Source organism: Bos taurus, chromosome 11 (assembly GCF_002263795.3).
Source record: "Bos taurus isolate L1 Dominette 01449 registration number 42190680 breed Hereford chromosome 11, ARS-UCD2.0, whole genome shotgun sequence".
Classification (NCBI taxonomy): Eukaryota; Metazoa; Chordata; class Mammalia; order Artiodactyla; family Bovidae; genus Bos; species Bos taurus.
Window position 1 is genome coordinate 86,986,666 of NC_037338.1, and position 16,217 is coordinate 87,002,882.

General features: G+C 42.5%; 1 protein-coding gene across 3 annotated transcripts in view; it reads left to right on the plus strand.

The window, feature by feature from the left end:
- Positions 1–16,217, plus strand: part of NOL10 (nucleolar protein 10) — an 89,949-nt gene that overhangs the window by 15,185 nt on the left and 58,547 nt on the right. For all 3 annotated transcript variants that reach the window (XM_024998630.2, NM_001075740.2, XM_059891239.1), the window contains 5 exon segments: positions 1,596–1,681; positions 3,553–3,631; positions 4,806–4,955; positions 7,769–7,835; positions 15,300–15,352. In XM_024998630.2, coding sequence (XP_024854398.1) covers positions 1,596–1,681; positions 3,553–3,631; positions 4,806–4,955; positions 7,769–7,835; positions 15,300–15,352 — 435 coding nt within the window.

Consider the following 16,217-nt stretch of genomic DNA (forward strand, 5'->3'; position numbering starts at 1 on the left):
TGAGGCTTATTTTTCTCATCAGTGAAATGGAGATGGTAAAACTTACCTTGCCAGCTGTGTGGAGGCGCTGTGCTGGTGAAGGTCACATGGAAGAACCTACATGAGAGCATTATAAACTAAGGGGACGTGGAGTGTGATCTGGATGTCCTGTAGAGTAGCACTCAATTATGCACATTTTCATTTTATTTTATTTTTTTTTACGTTTTCATTTTAAACTATGTTAACACCTTTGATTCAGTGTCTTTCATATTTAGGAGTTTTTCTAGATTTGCTTTTTTAAATTACAATATTGTTAAATACAGTAAAAAAAAAAAAAAGGTAAATATGTCAAAAATGTACTGTTAACAAATTCCCTTCTGTACCTTCCAGTCATCAAGTCCTACACCACAGGTGACTCTTTAATGGCTTGCAATATTCTTTTTTCGTTTTTGTTTTTCTTTGTATATGCAGGTATTCGTATGTGTTAATATGTTTTTGAATGTTTTTCAAAAAATTGAGATTATGATGTGGTTCTTCATTTGCCTATTTTTTTTTAATGTAATGCTATATAATGAACATGTTTATACACTGGTGCTTGTAATTACTTGTAAAACTAAGGTAAATGTTTAAAACTGGTGGATAAGATTCCATTGTGTAGATGTATTGTAGTTTATTAAACCAATTCATATGGATGAAATGTAGATTTCTTTACTCAAATTATTTTTAGGTTAAAAGATGAAGATTTGAAATGGATCGCCTAAGGTTGATTTAATGGAAATATATAAAACTGTGTTGACTGTGTTATAAAAACTAGTATGCCAAAGTTAGGCCAGTGAAGCATTATCTCGCTAATTACTTTCCTTGAGATTACAAAGGGGAAATTTTAAAATCATTTCCTTGAAAAATTTGTTTATTTGAATAGAGTCCTTACAGAGCAAGCTAGGCTAGACATCAGGAAACATGCTGTGTAAGAGAAGTTGTGAATTAGAGCAGGCTTCTCTTTCACCAGCTGTTTTAAGACCAGTCATGAGACTTGTTGAAGGGGGCGCAGACCAGCCAGGCCAAAGGCTGGGTTCCTGAAATTCCTTGGGTTCCTTGATTACTGTGTGTGTGTGTATGCAGTCATATTCAACCCTTTGTGACCCTGTGGGGATTTGATATTTGATATGCATAGTCAGACCACTTTAAAATTCATTTTTACATTAATTTTTATATTATATGTTGGATTTTGATTTCTTCTGTGACAGTTATTGTGGTACATATATTAAATATTTATCATTGATACAATAATATTTATATTTAAATTTTGCCCGTTATACCAAAATATCTTTCATAACTCCTCTCCCTGCTACCACACCAACCAAATCAAGGTCCAGTCAGGTATCATGCATTGCATTTTGGACCTTTTTTCCCTTAACCATCATTTTTTATTTTTCCTTTTTTAAATTATAAAAGAAATGCAGTTGATGCAAAGGTACAAGTAAAAAGTTAAAAATGTTAAGTTCTTAATCTGCACATGATAACCAGTAAGGCTTTTCATTTTCTTTTTGGGGAGTATTTTTCTAAAAATTTCCTAGTAGCAACAGTAATTTACAATGATTGTTCTGTTTGTTTAGGGCCGAGTAGAGTGCTGGGACCCGAGGACCCGGGGCCGAGTTGGTGTGTTAGACTGTGCGTTGAGTAGCGTCACGGCTGATTCAGAGTAAGTGGAAGTGAGTTTAAATACTCAACCAACTTCTGATTTAAACAGATGTATCAATGCTGAGATGTTGGGAAAGATTGAAGGCCAAAGGAGAAGGGGGTCACAGAGCACAGGATGGTCAGATAGCAGCACTGACTCAATGGATACGAGTTTGAGCAAACTCTGGGAGATGGTGGAGGACAGAGGAGCCTGGCATGCTGCAGTCCATGGGGTTGCAAAGAGTGGATCATGACTTAGCGACAGAAGAACAGCAACAACAGTGTCAATACTAAATTAAAAGCAGTTGCTGAAGGATGACACTCTTAAAACACATTTCTCCAAGGTTGTGGTTTTGTAATTGTTTTATGGAAAAATCCTTTCCTGCGGAAGCTCGCTAAGTGAGGAAGCTAGTGGAATTCCTTTTTCATTTAGTTACTGTGAAACTGAGTTAAAACGTATACGCTGCAAGAATTTATATTTCCCATTCTGTAGGATCTGGTGGTGGAATCCAGGGAAACCACACAGTTACCTATTGAGTGTTATTACATTTTCATAAGAAAAACAGTGAACTTATATGTATACTGGGAAGAAATCTGGATATGTTGTAGTGTTGAAAGTAGCTTTACCTGTCGATTTAGTTTTGGGTGATTTTATTTATTACTTTTTTATGCTTAGCTTTATTTTTTTCCGACACAAGTGTTATAAGCTGTCACCTCTGTTATTGGACATAGGTGACCTTCTGGAAGGAGAAGCCAATACAGTCAAAGAAATATGAGTTAAATATTGGCTAGGGGAGGACAGGCTTTGTTGTTTACAGGTGATGTATGTGATTGTGTGCCTGAGAAACCCAGTAGAATGAACTGAAAAACTATAAAAGCTAGTATGAGATTTAAGTAAATTGGTTACAAAATAAATGTACAAAATCAATGGCTTTGATGTTTATCAGCAAAGTCCATGTAGAAAGATACAGTGAAAACCAGTTCTCATTTATAACAAAAATTGTAAAATATTAAGGGTTAATCTTGATAAGTAACTATCTGAAGAAAAGGACAACATTTTATTAAGAAACAAACAGGTTTGAATAAATGAGGAAAAACAGTATCACCTCACCAAGAAATGATTCTGGAGTTCAGTTTGAAAAGTCAGTGACGGAAGTCGATGCTAACGAGAGGACCTGATGCTTCAGCGTAGTTGCAGGCTGAGGCTCTAGGTGGCGTAAGCGGCCTGAGGATGCCAGCAGTCAGCCGCCTGGACTCTAGGTTCTGGTCCAAGGTCATGGAGACAACAACTGTTGAAATCAGGACTATGGCCTGCTTCTGACTCGTCATCTAGGACCCTTCCCACCTCAGAGTTACTCTTGGTTACTGAGTGAGAAGTATATTCTAGATTAATAGCTGTAAACATCCATTGTTCTGTTACTTTTAGAGATTCTAGGCTCTCATCTGGGGACTAGTCTTTTTTTTTTTTAGCTTGACATTGTTGACTTTAAAAGTGAAAATGGGTATACCCATGTTTGAATATAAAACTGTTTCCTCGTAAGCCAAAAAAGGGACATTTCTGTAAATACCTCATTCTGGCTTAATCAAAATGAAAGATACTGTCATACTGGTCCTTTTCAGTTGGTTTTATATTTTCAGTAACTTTTATTGCTTGTTGTTACTTTAAGAATGTTTCTTACAGTTTTAAAAGAAGATAACCTGCAAATTTTTTCAGATAGGTTACATTTATAAATAAAGGTTAGTTTTCATTTTGACTTGGAAAGTTTGGATACAGTTCTTTTAAATAGGAAACTAGAAATGTGATCCTCTCCATTAGAAGTGAAGAGTAATAATTTGTTCCTTGGAAGGAGATTTGACCATATATGCATGGAACACAAATATTTTGCCTTTCAGAATAAACAGTTTGCCAACGATCTCTGCTTTGAAATTTAATGGTGCCTTGACCATGGCCGTTGGAACATCCACAGGGCAGGTAAATATGTTTCAGTTGGAAACTTCGCTTTTAAGTTACTGTTTCAGAGGTGTATGTATCACGGGAAACACCCACTCGTCTGTTCGCTGTGTGACCAGACACTGAGGCATTACTGTTTTGGCCAGCGCGGAGAGGGTACTCAGATTGCCGTGTTCCGTCAGGACCTTGAGAAGCTCTGCTTCTGGCCCCAGTGGTGGGTCTGAGAGATTCTCAAGCTAGAAGCTGCAGTGGGGCTATGCCTCAGGTGTCCTCTTGACTTTGGTTTAGAACAGTGTTTTCTCGAGTGTGTGAAACAGAGTTCTATGGAAAAACAAAAATTTGGGATTCTCCAGATTCCTATCTTTGAGGTTTATAGTGCATTGAAATATATAGTGGAGGCTCTGAGAATCCCTGTAGACAAGAAATGTGCTGAGTTGGTGTTTCCAAAAGGTATTTGTCCAAGGAGCTTTTTTTTTTCCCACCCAGCACTGTCTCCCACATCCTGTGCAGGGAGTGGTCAGTGGGACATGCCTCAGCAAATGCTGACTAGTCTGAGGAGTATGAATGAAATAGCTTCAAAGATTTAAATTCATCTTTCCCCCTTTCCTTCCAGGCAGAGCCCACACACTTAAGTCTGTCCAGACCTCAGCACAAGCGGGAGCCCTGCTTCCAGCAGAGTGTCTGTGTCATCTGTCACCTGGATCTGAGATCCAGCTTCCCCATGCCCCTCACCTATCAGGATAGAGCTCAGAAGAGAACACTACCCTCCACCCACCCCCCAAAGTCATAGCCTTGCCACCAGCGTCTGACTCTAATCTACCACCCCTGCCTTCATGATGATTCTTGTTCTTGTTTCTTTCAGCCACTGGGACAGTGCCTGGTACATACTGGGCCCTCAGTGTTTATATTTATTAAATTCATAAATGACACAAATTCTTGTGCACTTCTTCCTTTTGGTTCCTTCCTTAACATATCCAGGTGGTTCTCAATCTTAGTGTGCCTAAAAATTACTCTTAGGGTTGAATCCATAGAGCCATGCCCTGGAAGGGTAATTGAAGAGATTTTTCTGGAGTATTTTTGCTGGCTGATACTTACTTTAGAGTCTTTGTACTGTGAGTGAGGATGTTCATTTTTAAAAGTTTCTTTTTAAGATGAAATATTTTATTTAAACAAATACCTTTTTTTTTTCTTTTAGGTTTTATTGTATGATCTTCGATCTGATAAGCCATTGCTAGTTAAAGATCACCAATATGGGTTGCCCATTAAATCAGTTCACTTCCAGGATTCCTTAGATTTGATTTTGTCCGCTGACTCTCGAATTATCAAAATGTGGAATAAGAACTCAGTAAGTATTTTTTGTTGTTAAAATGACTTACTTGCCTATTTTCCTTATGTTCCTTTTCTTTCCAGTTGCCTTGTTTGAGTTATGTGGGTTCTTGAGAAAAAAATACTAAGTATCCATTCAGGCCCTTCCCTGGAAGTTAGTTATTTCCAGGTCCTCAAGGTCCTTTTTTCCTGTTAAGAACTTTTCCTCATTTGCTAGAACTGGCATGCATTTTTACATGTTCAGTTAGGTAGATATAAATCATTATTTTAAAAAAACTTGATCCATGAGAAACCCCCTAGATTTTGGGGCTCTTTTACAACCTTAGGAAACTTTTTATGAGCTACTACTAATATTTCCAGGCTTCCCTGGTGGCTCAGTGATAAAGAATCTGCCTGCTAACACAGGAGATGCAGGCTCAATTCCTGGGTTGGGAAGATCCCCTGGAGATAGAAATGGTAACCCACTCCAGTATTCTTGCTTGGAAAATACCATGGACAGAGGAACCTGGTGGGCTGTAGTCCATGGGGTCGCAAGAGTGGGACACAGCTGAGCACACACGCACTAATCTTCCCATATCAGTGTTATTATGCATCTCAATTTCATACCCTTTCCTTGTGTCAACAAATAGATTTTAGATATGATACCTTTACAGTAATTTCTTACATGAAAAGTGAAAGTCGCTCAGTTGTGTCCGACTCTTTGCAACCCCATGGACTTTAGCCCACCAGGTTCCTCTGTCCCTGGAATTCTCCAGGCAAGAATATGGGAGTGGGTAGCTGTTACCCTCTCCAGGGGATCTTCCCAACCCAGGGGTCAAACCCAGGTCTTCTGCTTTGCAGGCGGATTCTTCACCATCTGAGCCACCAGGGAAGCCCAATTTCTTATATAGTGTTTTTCTTAAAAGCAATTTTTTCTTAAGAATATTTGATATTCTGTGCCCTTTTAAATGTCGTTTAAAAAGTATCAAAACCCTATGTTGTTGATTCTCCTGTTTGGAGAGAGTAGTAAAAGGTTAGTTCATCTACTGAGACAAAATTTATTCAGAGTAGCAATTGCTTTTAAGAGTCTTTGCATTTATTGATTTCAGACTTAGCATCTTTAAAGTGTTACTGTAAATAGAAAGATTCATTTTTGAGGTAAAGAGTGTGAGGGGCCTAGAGCCTCAGCATTAGTTGCTGGAGGGCAAGCGTGAGTCCTTCCTGTGGGGCTCCCCTACACAGGGCAGAGGGGCCACCAGCAGCCTCATCACAGGTCAGCTGGTGATGGGAATCCCTGGCTGCTGGGACAGCTTGTCAGCTCTCAAAGTACTGACCTTACTCTGCTCCCTCTGTGTTTTCCTCTGGATCTTTGTGGAGACTGAGTTATCCCTGGGGCGAGTCCTGTCTCTCAAGCCCCATCACCTTCTCGGGCCCTCCTGAGACTTCCTTACAGAGAAAAGGAAGGGCCTCTGGCTCTCATCAGTCCTTGGAAGAATTCCCCTGACACTTCATTGCCCAGGAGCCGACTATCTCGCTTTGAGTTGGGAGGGTTTTGAGGGCTTTCTTGAAGATTCATGGTGTCTTAGGCCTGGATTTTTCTCTACTCTTTTCTGACAATCCAAACTAGTGTACTTTAAAACAACATTTCTTTTTCCCTCTACAAATGCAGACTTTCCATGTTTGAAAGTTCCTAACACACTGGTAGAGTTAAGTTTTCCATGGCCTGGCTCCCATTCTGCCTAAAGGTGATGACTAACCAGTCGGAATGCCCCCTTCCCAGCCCTCCAATGGGCATAGTTTTCCCCAATGTGGATTTCACGATTTCTCTTTTTTGTTCTGTGCTATTGTTATTCCGATTTCCCCTTCCTTTTTCCTCCTCTCTTTCCGTTTTCGTTTCATTGGAAACTTGAGACAAAAGGGAGGTAACTGTGTGAGCTTCACTGTGTGTCTTGAATTAGAACCTTGCTGCTGTTTTTCATGGAGCACGAAATTAGTTTTTTAATACCCCCCCCACCACCATGGAGCCTCTAATAATGGGTTAATAAATGCAAAAGCTGGCAGACATTTTCAACATCAGTTCTTGAAGTCATGTTGTAGTTGCTACAGTAAGTTTTACCTTGGCGTTGTAATGACTGAATACGCCCTCTTGACCAACACCCAGATTACTTGCTTTTGCTTGACTCACTCTCCTTGTTTATCTTTCTCATCATCCTTTCCCACTCCCATCTATTATCTTCTTTTTTCTTTCACTTAATTTCTGTTAATTTTTTAAAATATGGCATATTTTTCCCTACATTTAAAATACAATATTTTACCCTTCACTGTATAATAACTAGCACCTTATGTATTTATAGCATTTTGTTAAATTATCTTGTATTCATTATCTTATTTGATCCTCCTCAAATCCTAGCAACGCAGGATGGCAGATACCAGCCTCATTTTACCATATTGACCACCTCTTCTTTGTTTCTTTGAGGGCAGGTTTAACTAGGGTGTGTCTTCAGATTGTGGACGTGTTTAAGTTGACGTACAGTTTTATTTTAAACTTTACCCTTGCCTGTTGTGTAGACATTATCTTTAAAAGTTCGTATTTCTTTTCCCAATAAAGTCAGTTCTCCCTACTCAGCCCCGGTTTCTTCCTCTCTAAAATGAGAGGATTTGATAAATTGATAAAAGAAATTCTCTAAGATTTTTTTTTTAACCTTAAATTCTGTGATTTCTGTTAGGTGATTTTATTTTCTCACATAAGCAGGATATATGGAGTTATGTCTCCAGCTTACTTCCTGTATATACATTGCCAAAAGTTGTCTTCCTTTAACTGTTTTAACAGTTCACTTTTGCTTTCTTTTTTAGGGAAAAATATTTACTTCCTTGGAGCCAGAACATGACCTTAATGATGTCTGCCTCTACCCCAGCTCAGGTATGCACTACGGAGCGGCAGGCCATTTTGTGAGATGAATCTAGGCTTTGCTTTACAGGGTTTTAAACTCATTTCTTAAGACAGGGTTTGGCTCAGTTAAGACAGTTTTTAGGTATTGTATTTACTTGAAAAATTAAGAACAGGAAGTGATGTGGATGCTTCAGAAAGTGACATGCTCAGTGACTCAGTCCTCAGCCAGCCTAGCTGTTAGGAGAAGCTGGTGGCAGTCTGTGGGTCAGTGGCAGGCGAGGTGCTATTTTAGTGTGCACTTTAGCTCTTTCATGGGATTAGTAATTTTGTGTAGATTGAGGTTAGGGATGTGGAGGAGCCTGGAGTTGCCTGATGATACACAAGGCTGGCGAAGCCACATGTCGAGTATATTCTGCGTTGCAGACTCTTCTGTAAAGTACCTGGTAGATTTCGAGATTTAATAACACCTTCAAGCAAATCTGAAGAATTCTGGGGAAGGAGAGAAAATGAGAACACTTGTCACTCTCCCGCAGGGTTGTGTCCTGAGGACAGACACACACAGATATTTCTGATGGTGTGATACCAGGCAAAACAGGAGAAGTTCTGCTCCGGAGGTGCACACTGGCCCTGTGACGGCAGAGGGCGAGGGGCTCCAGGCAGAGCAGCGAGAGGAGGGCGGAGGGGAGGTTCTCGTTGTCTCCGAGTGTGGGTGCTGGGTGAGAGACATGGTGCGCAGGAGGAGCCCCGTGTGCCAGAGTGTGGGGTCTGTGGGAGGAGTGGGGTGGGAAGCAGGTGGTGCGTGGGGTGGGGGCCCTGGAGTGACCACGCTGAGTGCCTGGGTGCTGTCTGTGGTCAGGACCGATGCAGACCATGCTCACAGAAGGTGGTTCTGTCCACTGGGCAGAAGGTAGATCAGTTTTGAGCTAAAATGAATAGGAAGAGATACGTAGAGCTGAGATCGGCTGCACAGGAGAGAGGGCAGACTCGGAGAGAAAGATGGTGTTGTCTTCTTTGAGCATCTGAGTCTGAGGTGGCAGTGAGGCAGTGATGGTGTCTGGCAGAGGGTCTCCAACCTGCCTGCCCACCAATATCACCTGGGGGCTTTTTAAGAAGTACAAATTCCTCAGCCCCATACCAGGTGTGCAGACTCAGAGCATCTGGGGGAGAGCCCTGAAATGGGCTATTTTTCACCTGCTTCCCAAGTGGTTGTGGAGCCCCGCCCTGACCTACAGCCTCATCCTGGGAGCCACATCCAGGGCACAGTAGGTAGCGTGGCCCAAGGAAAGCAGGTCTGCAGACATAAAATTTTAAGACATGTAAATAGAGGTCATTGCAGAAGAAGTGGCAGTGGAGGCAATTACGATGGGGAAAGTGGAGAGACCGCAAGACAGCAGGACCTGAGTATGGAAAGGGAGATGAGAGGGAAGAGCCAGCGGAGAGGCCGACAGAGTGACAGTGAAGGAACCGGCAGCTATTGAAGTAGAGAGAAGTGATTGCCCGGGCATTGCTCAGTGAGCAGAGCATCACAGAAGTGGAGGCAGGAAGGGGCAGGAAGGCCCTGTGCTGTGGGTCTGGATGTCGTCGTGCTTGTCACTTAATCCTCTCATAACGCGGGAGAGTTAGTGACTCCCTTACCATTCCTTTCCCCCTTCCCTTCCCTTCCCCTCTCCTTTCCTTCTCTTTTACATCTTTGGAGGTGAGGAAACTGAGATACGTGCCCAGGGTTGGTCACCCGGCCGCTGTGTGGCAGAGGCTCCGTTGGAGCAAGCCTCCCCTGATCTTGGAGCCTGTGCTCTTTCTTAAGTTACAGGGTACTCTCCTGAGAAAGATGAGACACCCTGAACCTTTGTAATTAGCTTTTCATCTGTGATCGTTGGGAGAATTTTCTTATAATAGGGGTGAGTCAAATTGTGATGAATTCAGAAATTAATGAAGGTGCTGGGTCATAGGTTGAGATGCTGAGTGGTCTAAAATGGGGTTGGGGCTAGATACAAAGGTGAGTAAAATCGGGTGAAGCTGAAGTTAGAACAAGAGGTTAGTTGGATTGAAGGAGTGGGGGTTTGAAGGGTGCAGATGGTGACGAAAGTTGTTGACCTGTGCTGACTGATTTGTGCTCACCTGTGGCCACGGAGAACTTGCGGAGTAACTAATCTGAAATATGTGCTCTAAACATAAAATACACACCAGACTTCACATGTACCAAAAAACAGGAAAGAATGTGAAGTAGATCTTTAATTTTTATATTGATAACATATTAAAGTAAAAATATTTTAGACTTACTGGTTGATAAAAATATACTCAAATTTACCTGTTAAAAAAAATTTTTTTTTAATGTGTCTACCAGAAGATTTTTAGTCACTTATGTGGCTTGCATGGTATTTCTGTTGGGCAGGGCTAGTCCAGACATGGAGGGCTTTGATAGTATAGAATACTGATAAGGTGCAAGGTGTTCAGAGTCAACTGCAGGCATGGAATGTGACTGCAATCTCACCAGAGTAGAAACCTTCTTCTGGTACCAAAAATACCGTTACCCCACGTAAGAAAGCAGTCCTTTCCTAATAATACCTTTAATTTTTCACATTCCCCTGCTTGTCCACCAAATGCCTTTTTAAGCCCATTTATCTGAAACTAGTCTATCACCAAGGTTGTGGATTACATTTAGTAGTTGTGTTTTCCGCTTCTTTCAATCAGGAATTCTCTCCCATCCTTTCTTCCCCTTCCTCCATGGCACTTGAGTTTTCTGCCATCAGGGCTGTAGTCTCGTAAGATGTTCTGCATCCTGGATTCCTGTGATTATTTTTCTTCGTGTCCTTTACTTGTTCTTCCGGCCCCTGTATTTTTTGTTGTTGTTCTAAAATAGAAGTGAAATCTAACAGCCCAGTGCACTGTGGGTTAAATATTTGGGACAAGGGTGGTGCTCAGGGCTGACGGGTTCTCCATGTCATTTCCCATCCTGTTGGTCATCCCAGAACGAGCAAGGAGAAGCGTAACGGCTCTGCCTTGATGGCCAGCAGTTCTTTCTGTTATACATGATGCTTTCCTGGCAGGTAGAACCTTTAAGATGGTGTTTTGGTCAGAAGAGTGCCTTTATTGTCAGGTGGCTTATAAGAGCTTAATCAAACACAAACACTAGCCAGATAATTTATTGCACAAGCTGGTGAGCCCAGAAAGGCAAGTCTCTCCATGGCTGTCTTGGGGTTCGGACCGAGCGTGATTGGTTCACAGGTTTTGCTGTCTTTCCCTCGCTTTACTCTCCTGTCCCATTCACATTGCTGGTTAGGTTTTTTTGCTTCATCACTATGAGCGTAAGCATTCTTTATCTTCTCACTTACTCGTTTTGGAGTAATTAAAGCCGAATCATGATTGCTTGCTGTTCTGCCGTGTGTTTCTGATACTCAGACTGCTCAGAACGTTGAGAAACGGTTCTGTCTTAGTGGCCTCAGCTTCTAGTTGCTCGTGCTGAGTCTCCATGTCAGGTGCTGCCCTGCAGGTTGGGAAACTGAGGTCGCGGCCCCACGACCCCGGTCCGCAGTGCTTGCTGAGCCCCAGCCCGACCTGTGGAATCCAGAACCACTGGGAGAAGGAGAAGGAGATGTCCACTCAGAAAGGCTACTCAGGCTTCAGAATTGTACCAGTGATCCAGGCTGTTTTTCCTGCTTTTAGGCCTGCTGGAGGCGGTCTGTATCATCAGACCTGAAGTCGCCTTTTATTCTCTCAGCAACCTCCCAGTAGCCTGCCTAGAAATAAGATGTGGCCCATCACTAACCTTGGCGCCATGTGTAGTAAAACAGCAGGCTCCCCACTTTCTGTAGGAGTTGACCGCACGAAAAGGCGTGTCCTGTCCTTTCCAGCACAGGGCAGTTCCGCACAGCTTGTCTGCTCTGAGCCGCTCCAGCTATGACCCGATGCCCTCCGTTTCCAGGCAGTGATTCTCAGATGTATCTGATGAAGTACAAGCCTTTTATGTTTTTTGTTTTGTTTTTAAATTTCCAATCCATTGCAGGTGGATACTTTTGTCAAGTAAGGTGAATTAGTAGGAAAAGGGTTACACGTTTGGAACTCGCCGCAAGGTCGAGTTGCTATACATGTTTCTAAATTCTTCAGTTTCTACACTCACCGGCAAGCTTGACGGCAGTTTTCAAACTGGCCCAGGAAGCACGCTTTGAGTTCGTCCTGGCTTGAGCAATGTTTCTGATTTAGAGCTGTGACCTTCCCTGAGTCCTTCACCCCCAAAGCCTGGACAGATGAGATTTGTTCTCTGCGTGTCTCTGAGGAGCACGTCGTGTCATACACTCTGTCCACGCTGGAGCTGTGGGCTCTTCCTCAGTGCTGATGATCTCTGCCTTCTCTTCCAAGGTTCCCATTTTTATTGTTGGTGCTGTTGTTCAGCTGCCCAGTCGTATCCGACTCTTGGCGGCCCTGTGGACTGCAGCACACTAGGCTTCCCCATCCTTCACTATCTCTGAGAGTTTACTCAAACTCATGTCCACTGAGTCGGTGATGCCATCCAACCATCTCACCCTCTGTCGCCCCCTTGTAAGGAAATTTAAAGGAAAAGCCATAATCTCACAATCTCTTCACAAGTGTCATTACTCCTTCCATTAGAGAAATTCTTTTTGGGGGGCCACACTGAGCGGCCTGTGGCATCTTAGTTTCCCAGCCAGGGATTGAACCTGCACTCCCTGCCTTGGAAGAGTGTAGTCTTAAACACCGGACCACTGGGGAATTCCCAGAAATTCTTGTCTTATAAATCACTTGTTCGTGTGTTTTAAATTGTCACCATGTGTAATTGTCTTTTGCTTTTCAGTTTGACATTGTTATTAAATACGTTTGTCATGTTACTATATGGTGTTTATATCTGTGTGTTTTAATGATTTATTTGATCGTGCAAGAAGTCTTTTCACTTTATCTTAGTTGTCGTTGGAGTTTTAGAGTCCCATGTTCCACGGGCTTTGGAATCAGTCCAGTATCAGCTGGCTCGGTGGTGACCTTGAGCAAACGGTCTTGCTTTCCTGAGCTACCTTCTCACCTGTGGAGGTAGAGTGCCTGGCTCAGTACTTCACCCTCTTCTTGCCTTTCACCTGTGATTGTCTTAATTTCTGCTGAACTAACTCCATACCTGGGTTGACTTTCCTGCTTCCCTCTTGTTAGAAACTCCTCGTGTTCCTGGGCTGTGTGAGGTTGCTTTCTCCTTTATAATTTGTTTTGGTCCTAACTGTCCCGACTTTGGTTTCTCGGTAGGTCAGCTTGTGTTGTTGGCCGTGTTTGGTCAGGTGAGGTCCTGCTCATTGTAGGAGACAGTCTGCCGCATCCGGCCTGGATTCTCCTGTGTGATCAGCGCCGAGCCTTTCCTGTGGTCTGTTTGGTGGGTGTACTGTGTTTCCCTGTAAAGCGTTTGCTGTTGAGTGTTCAGGGTTGAGCCAGGGAGGCTGGGCTTAGGGGATGTCTTTGTTGGGAGCCTTCTTTCTGATTGTAAGATGTCTCTTCAATTTCCAGACCTTCTTCTTTAACCCTGTCTAAAGGTCCTGGAGAAGTTCTGATGGGGCTGTTAGACTTGGGAAGCGCAGGTCACTAGAGGTGGTTTCTTCCTGTGTGAACTTCAGTGAGCAGTTGTCTCCAAGGCCAGAAAAAGTTCCCACATGAAAGAGTTTGTGGAGGCTACAAGCTGTGAGAAAGTGTCTGATTTTTACTTGACTTTCATTTAGACGTACATTTCTTGCTTCCTCGAGTGAGTGAGTGAGTGTGTGTGTGTGTGTGTGTGGCTTCCTCGGCTGTGTGTTTGTGTTGTGGTGAAGGTTGTGTGTGTGTGTATGTGTGTGTTGCTTCCTCGGCTGTGTGTATATGTTGTAGTGAAGGTTGTATGCGCGTGTGTGTCTCTTGCTTCCTCGGCTATGTGTGTGTGTTGTGGTGAAGGGTGTGTGTTGTGGTGAAGTTTGTGTGTTGTGAAGGTTGTGTGTGTGTGTGTGTGTGTGTGTTCTGGTGAAGGGTGTGTGTGTGTGTGTTCTAGGGAAGGTTGGTTGCAGCTCAGGACTCACTCCCCCTTTGGACTTGATGTGTGTAACATGGCTTTGCCGGCAGAACGTTGAGCTCCTGCTCTCTATCAGTGAACCTCCTCTACCTCAGCATCATATTTCTGTTAACAGCATTAAAGAGCATCGCTTTGGCAAGCTTTTGTGCTAACCGAAGAGCAGCACAAAAGTACTTTTTAAATCACAGAATTACATCACCATCCTTAGCGTTTGGTGTACTTAATTAGGATTGTGAGCTTCCGTGGCATCTCAGACAGTAAAGAAGCTGCCTGCCTTGCAGGAGACCTGGGTTTGATCCCTGGGTCGAGGGTCTGGTAATCCAAATGTGTGCTTTCTGTGCATTTTTCTGTTGTATTTTACAAATAGATTTTTTAAATGAAGGTAATGTAAGTTGATATGTAAAGGTATTTAAAAAAATGAGCTCTTGTCTGAAATTTTGCTCTTAAGTTCTGTAGCTTGTAATGTTCTGAATGTTCTGCTCAGCACTTGTAACTCAGTACATATGAGCTTTATTTTTTGATCTGTAAATAAGTACGATAGTCCTTATGTCAGAGAGTTGTCACGTCTTCACCAAGATAAAGTACACAGAAGTGTTTTGTAAATTACAAAGGACTGACTTTAGTTTTGCTTCGGTTCATCGTTCTGGAACAGGGCAGAGAGGGTCAGAGCTGCCATGAGAGCCCCTGCAGGGTGGGGTGGGGCAGCAGATTGGCTGTGTGGCAGAGACCTGAGCCCAGGGCTGAGCTGGCTGAGCGCCCCAGTTCTGTGCTGAAGTGCAGTGGATTCATTACTGTTGTTCCTGGGGTTTGAGGGGAGCCATCACTGGATGCCACAGGCTGTCCCTCACTCCATTCTCACTTTCTGAGAGCACTGATCCCTGGACTAAATTATCAGCCACTCTCTGGGTGAATCATTTTGGTAAAGGCTGTCAGATTCTATCTGGGTCTTTTCTAGTGTAGCTACATTTAGCATTCCTCTTAAGCCATTTTGTTTTCTATTAAGGTGTAAAGTTTAATTCAAACATGAGGAACTACTTTGCTCTGACATTTTGTGGGAAATGCTTTACTTTGGTTCTTTGATTCCTGATTAACAGAAAGATACCTTTCTTAACTTTCATAATACATAATAGTGCATCGAATCTACCTTTTATTGGTGTATCTGAAGCTTAAAACTTAACTCTTAAAAATGGTGGCCCTTCTCTGTGGGAACCACTCAATCACTTAGCTGATACAGCCTGAGTGTTTTGCAGATGGGGAAGCTGGTCTTTCTGATACTTCAGATGCCCCATCCAGGAGGGTCAGGGACCATAGCCCACAGCCTGACTCCGAGGGTGCCTGGCTGCTGGTCTTACTCTTCTGCTGTTCATCGTGTTCTGAGCATTTCACTCATTTCAAAATATAAAGCAAGTAGGAAGAGTATTTTTATTTTCCCTTATGTTTACCTTTTTCATTGTGTTTATTTTTAGGAATGCTTCTTACCGCCAATGAAGCCCCCAAGATGGGCATCTATTACATTCCGGTAAGTGATACAAAAAGGAGTTACGGTAAAAATAGAACAAGGAAAGACACTGTATTTTTAAGCTGGCTGTGTCGAGGGACTTTGGGCCTGCATGTGGCTGTGTAAATTAGACACAGTGGCTCACTTGTCAAATCACTGTACTTCCTGGAGCCAATAAAGTAATGAATGTTTAACCATTCTTTTATGGGAAACTACTTAACATCCCATTAAAAGTCGTCAGTAGAAATTCATCTTTATTCTTCAGATTTGCATTTGTTTTTTGTTTCAGAATGTTTCAGAAACTTCCGGCTATTAGTGATCAAGAGACCTAATCCTCTAAAATAAAAGTCTAGGACTCTTTCGGTCATCGCATTGTCTTTTAAAAATGGGTTCTGTGTATAAGAAACCATCTTAGATTGCCATGATCCGTGATGGCATGCAGTTTATTATCTTGTCCCTTTTTTTTTTCTCCTTCCTTAAAGCATTCTTCCATTACATATGCCAGACACTTCCCTACCTATACCTAAACAGAAAAGCCTGTACTGCAAAGTTGGCCTTAGATTCTGGTCACCACACATCTCCTTTTCTGAGATTTGCGGAGAAGAGCATGGGGAGTGTGGAAGATCAGATATTTGGGGAAGTAAACGCTCTGTGATCAACGTTAGCCTCCAGTTATGAAGATTCTTCATATTTATGATGGTTCTTTTGAAATAGTTCAACCATGGGTATGTTTCGCCCCTCTCCGCGCCCCCAAAAAAGATACTCTGTTAATGTTGCCTTTCTATGGCTTCAGGAACCTGCTATGTTGTTGAAAGCACTTTGGGGTGTTTCTTTTGGTTGATGGTGAAGAAGGTCATTCAAACAGCAGCTTTTCCATTTTCCTAAA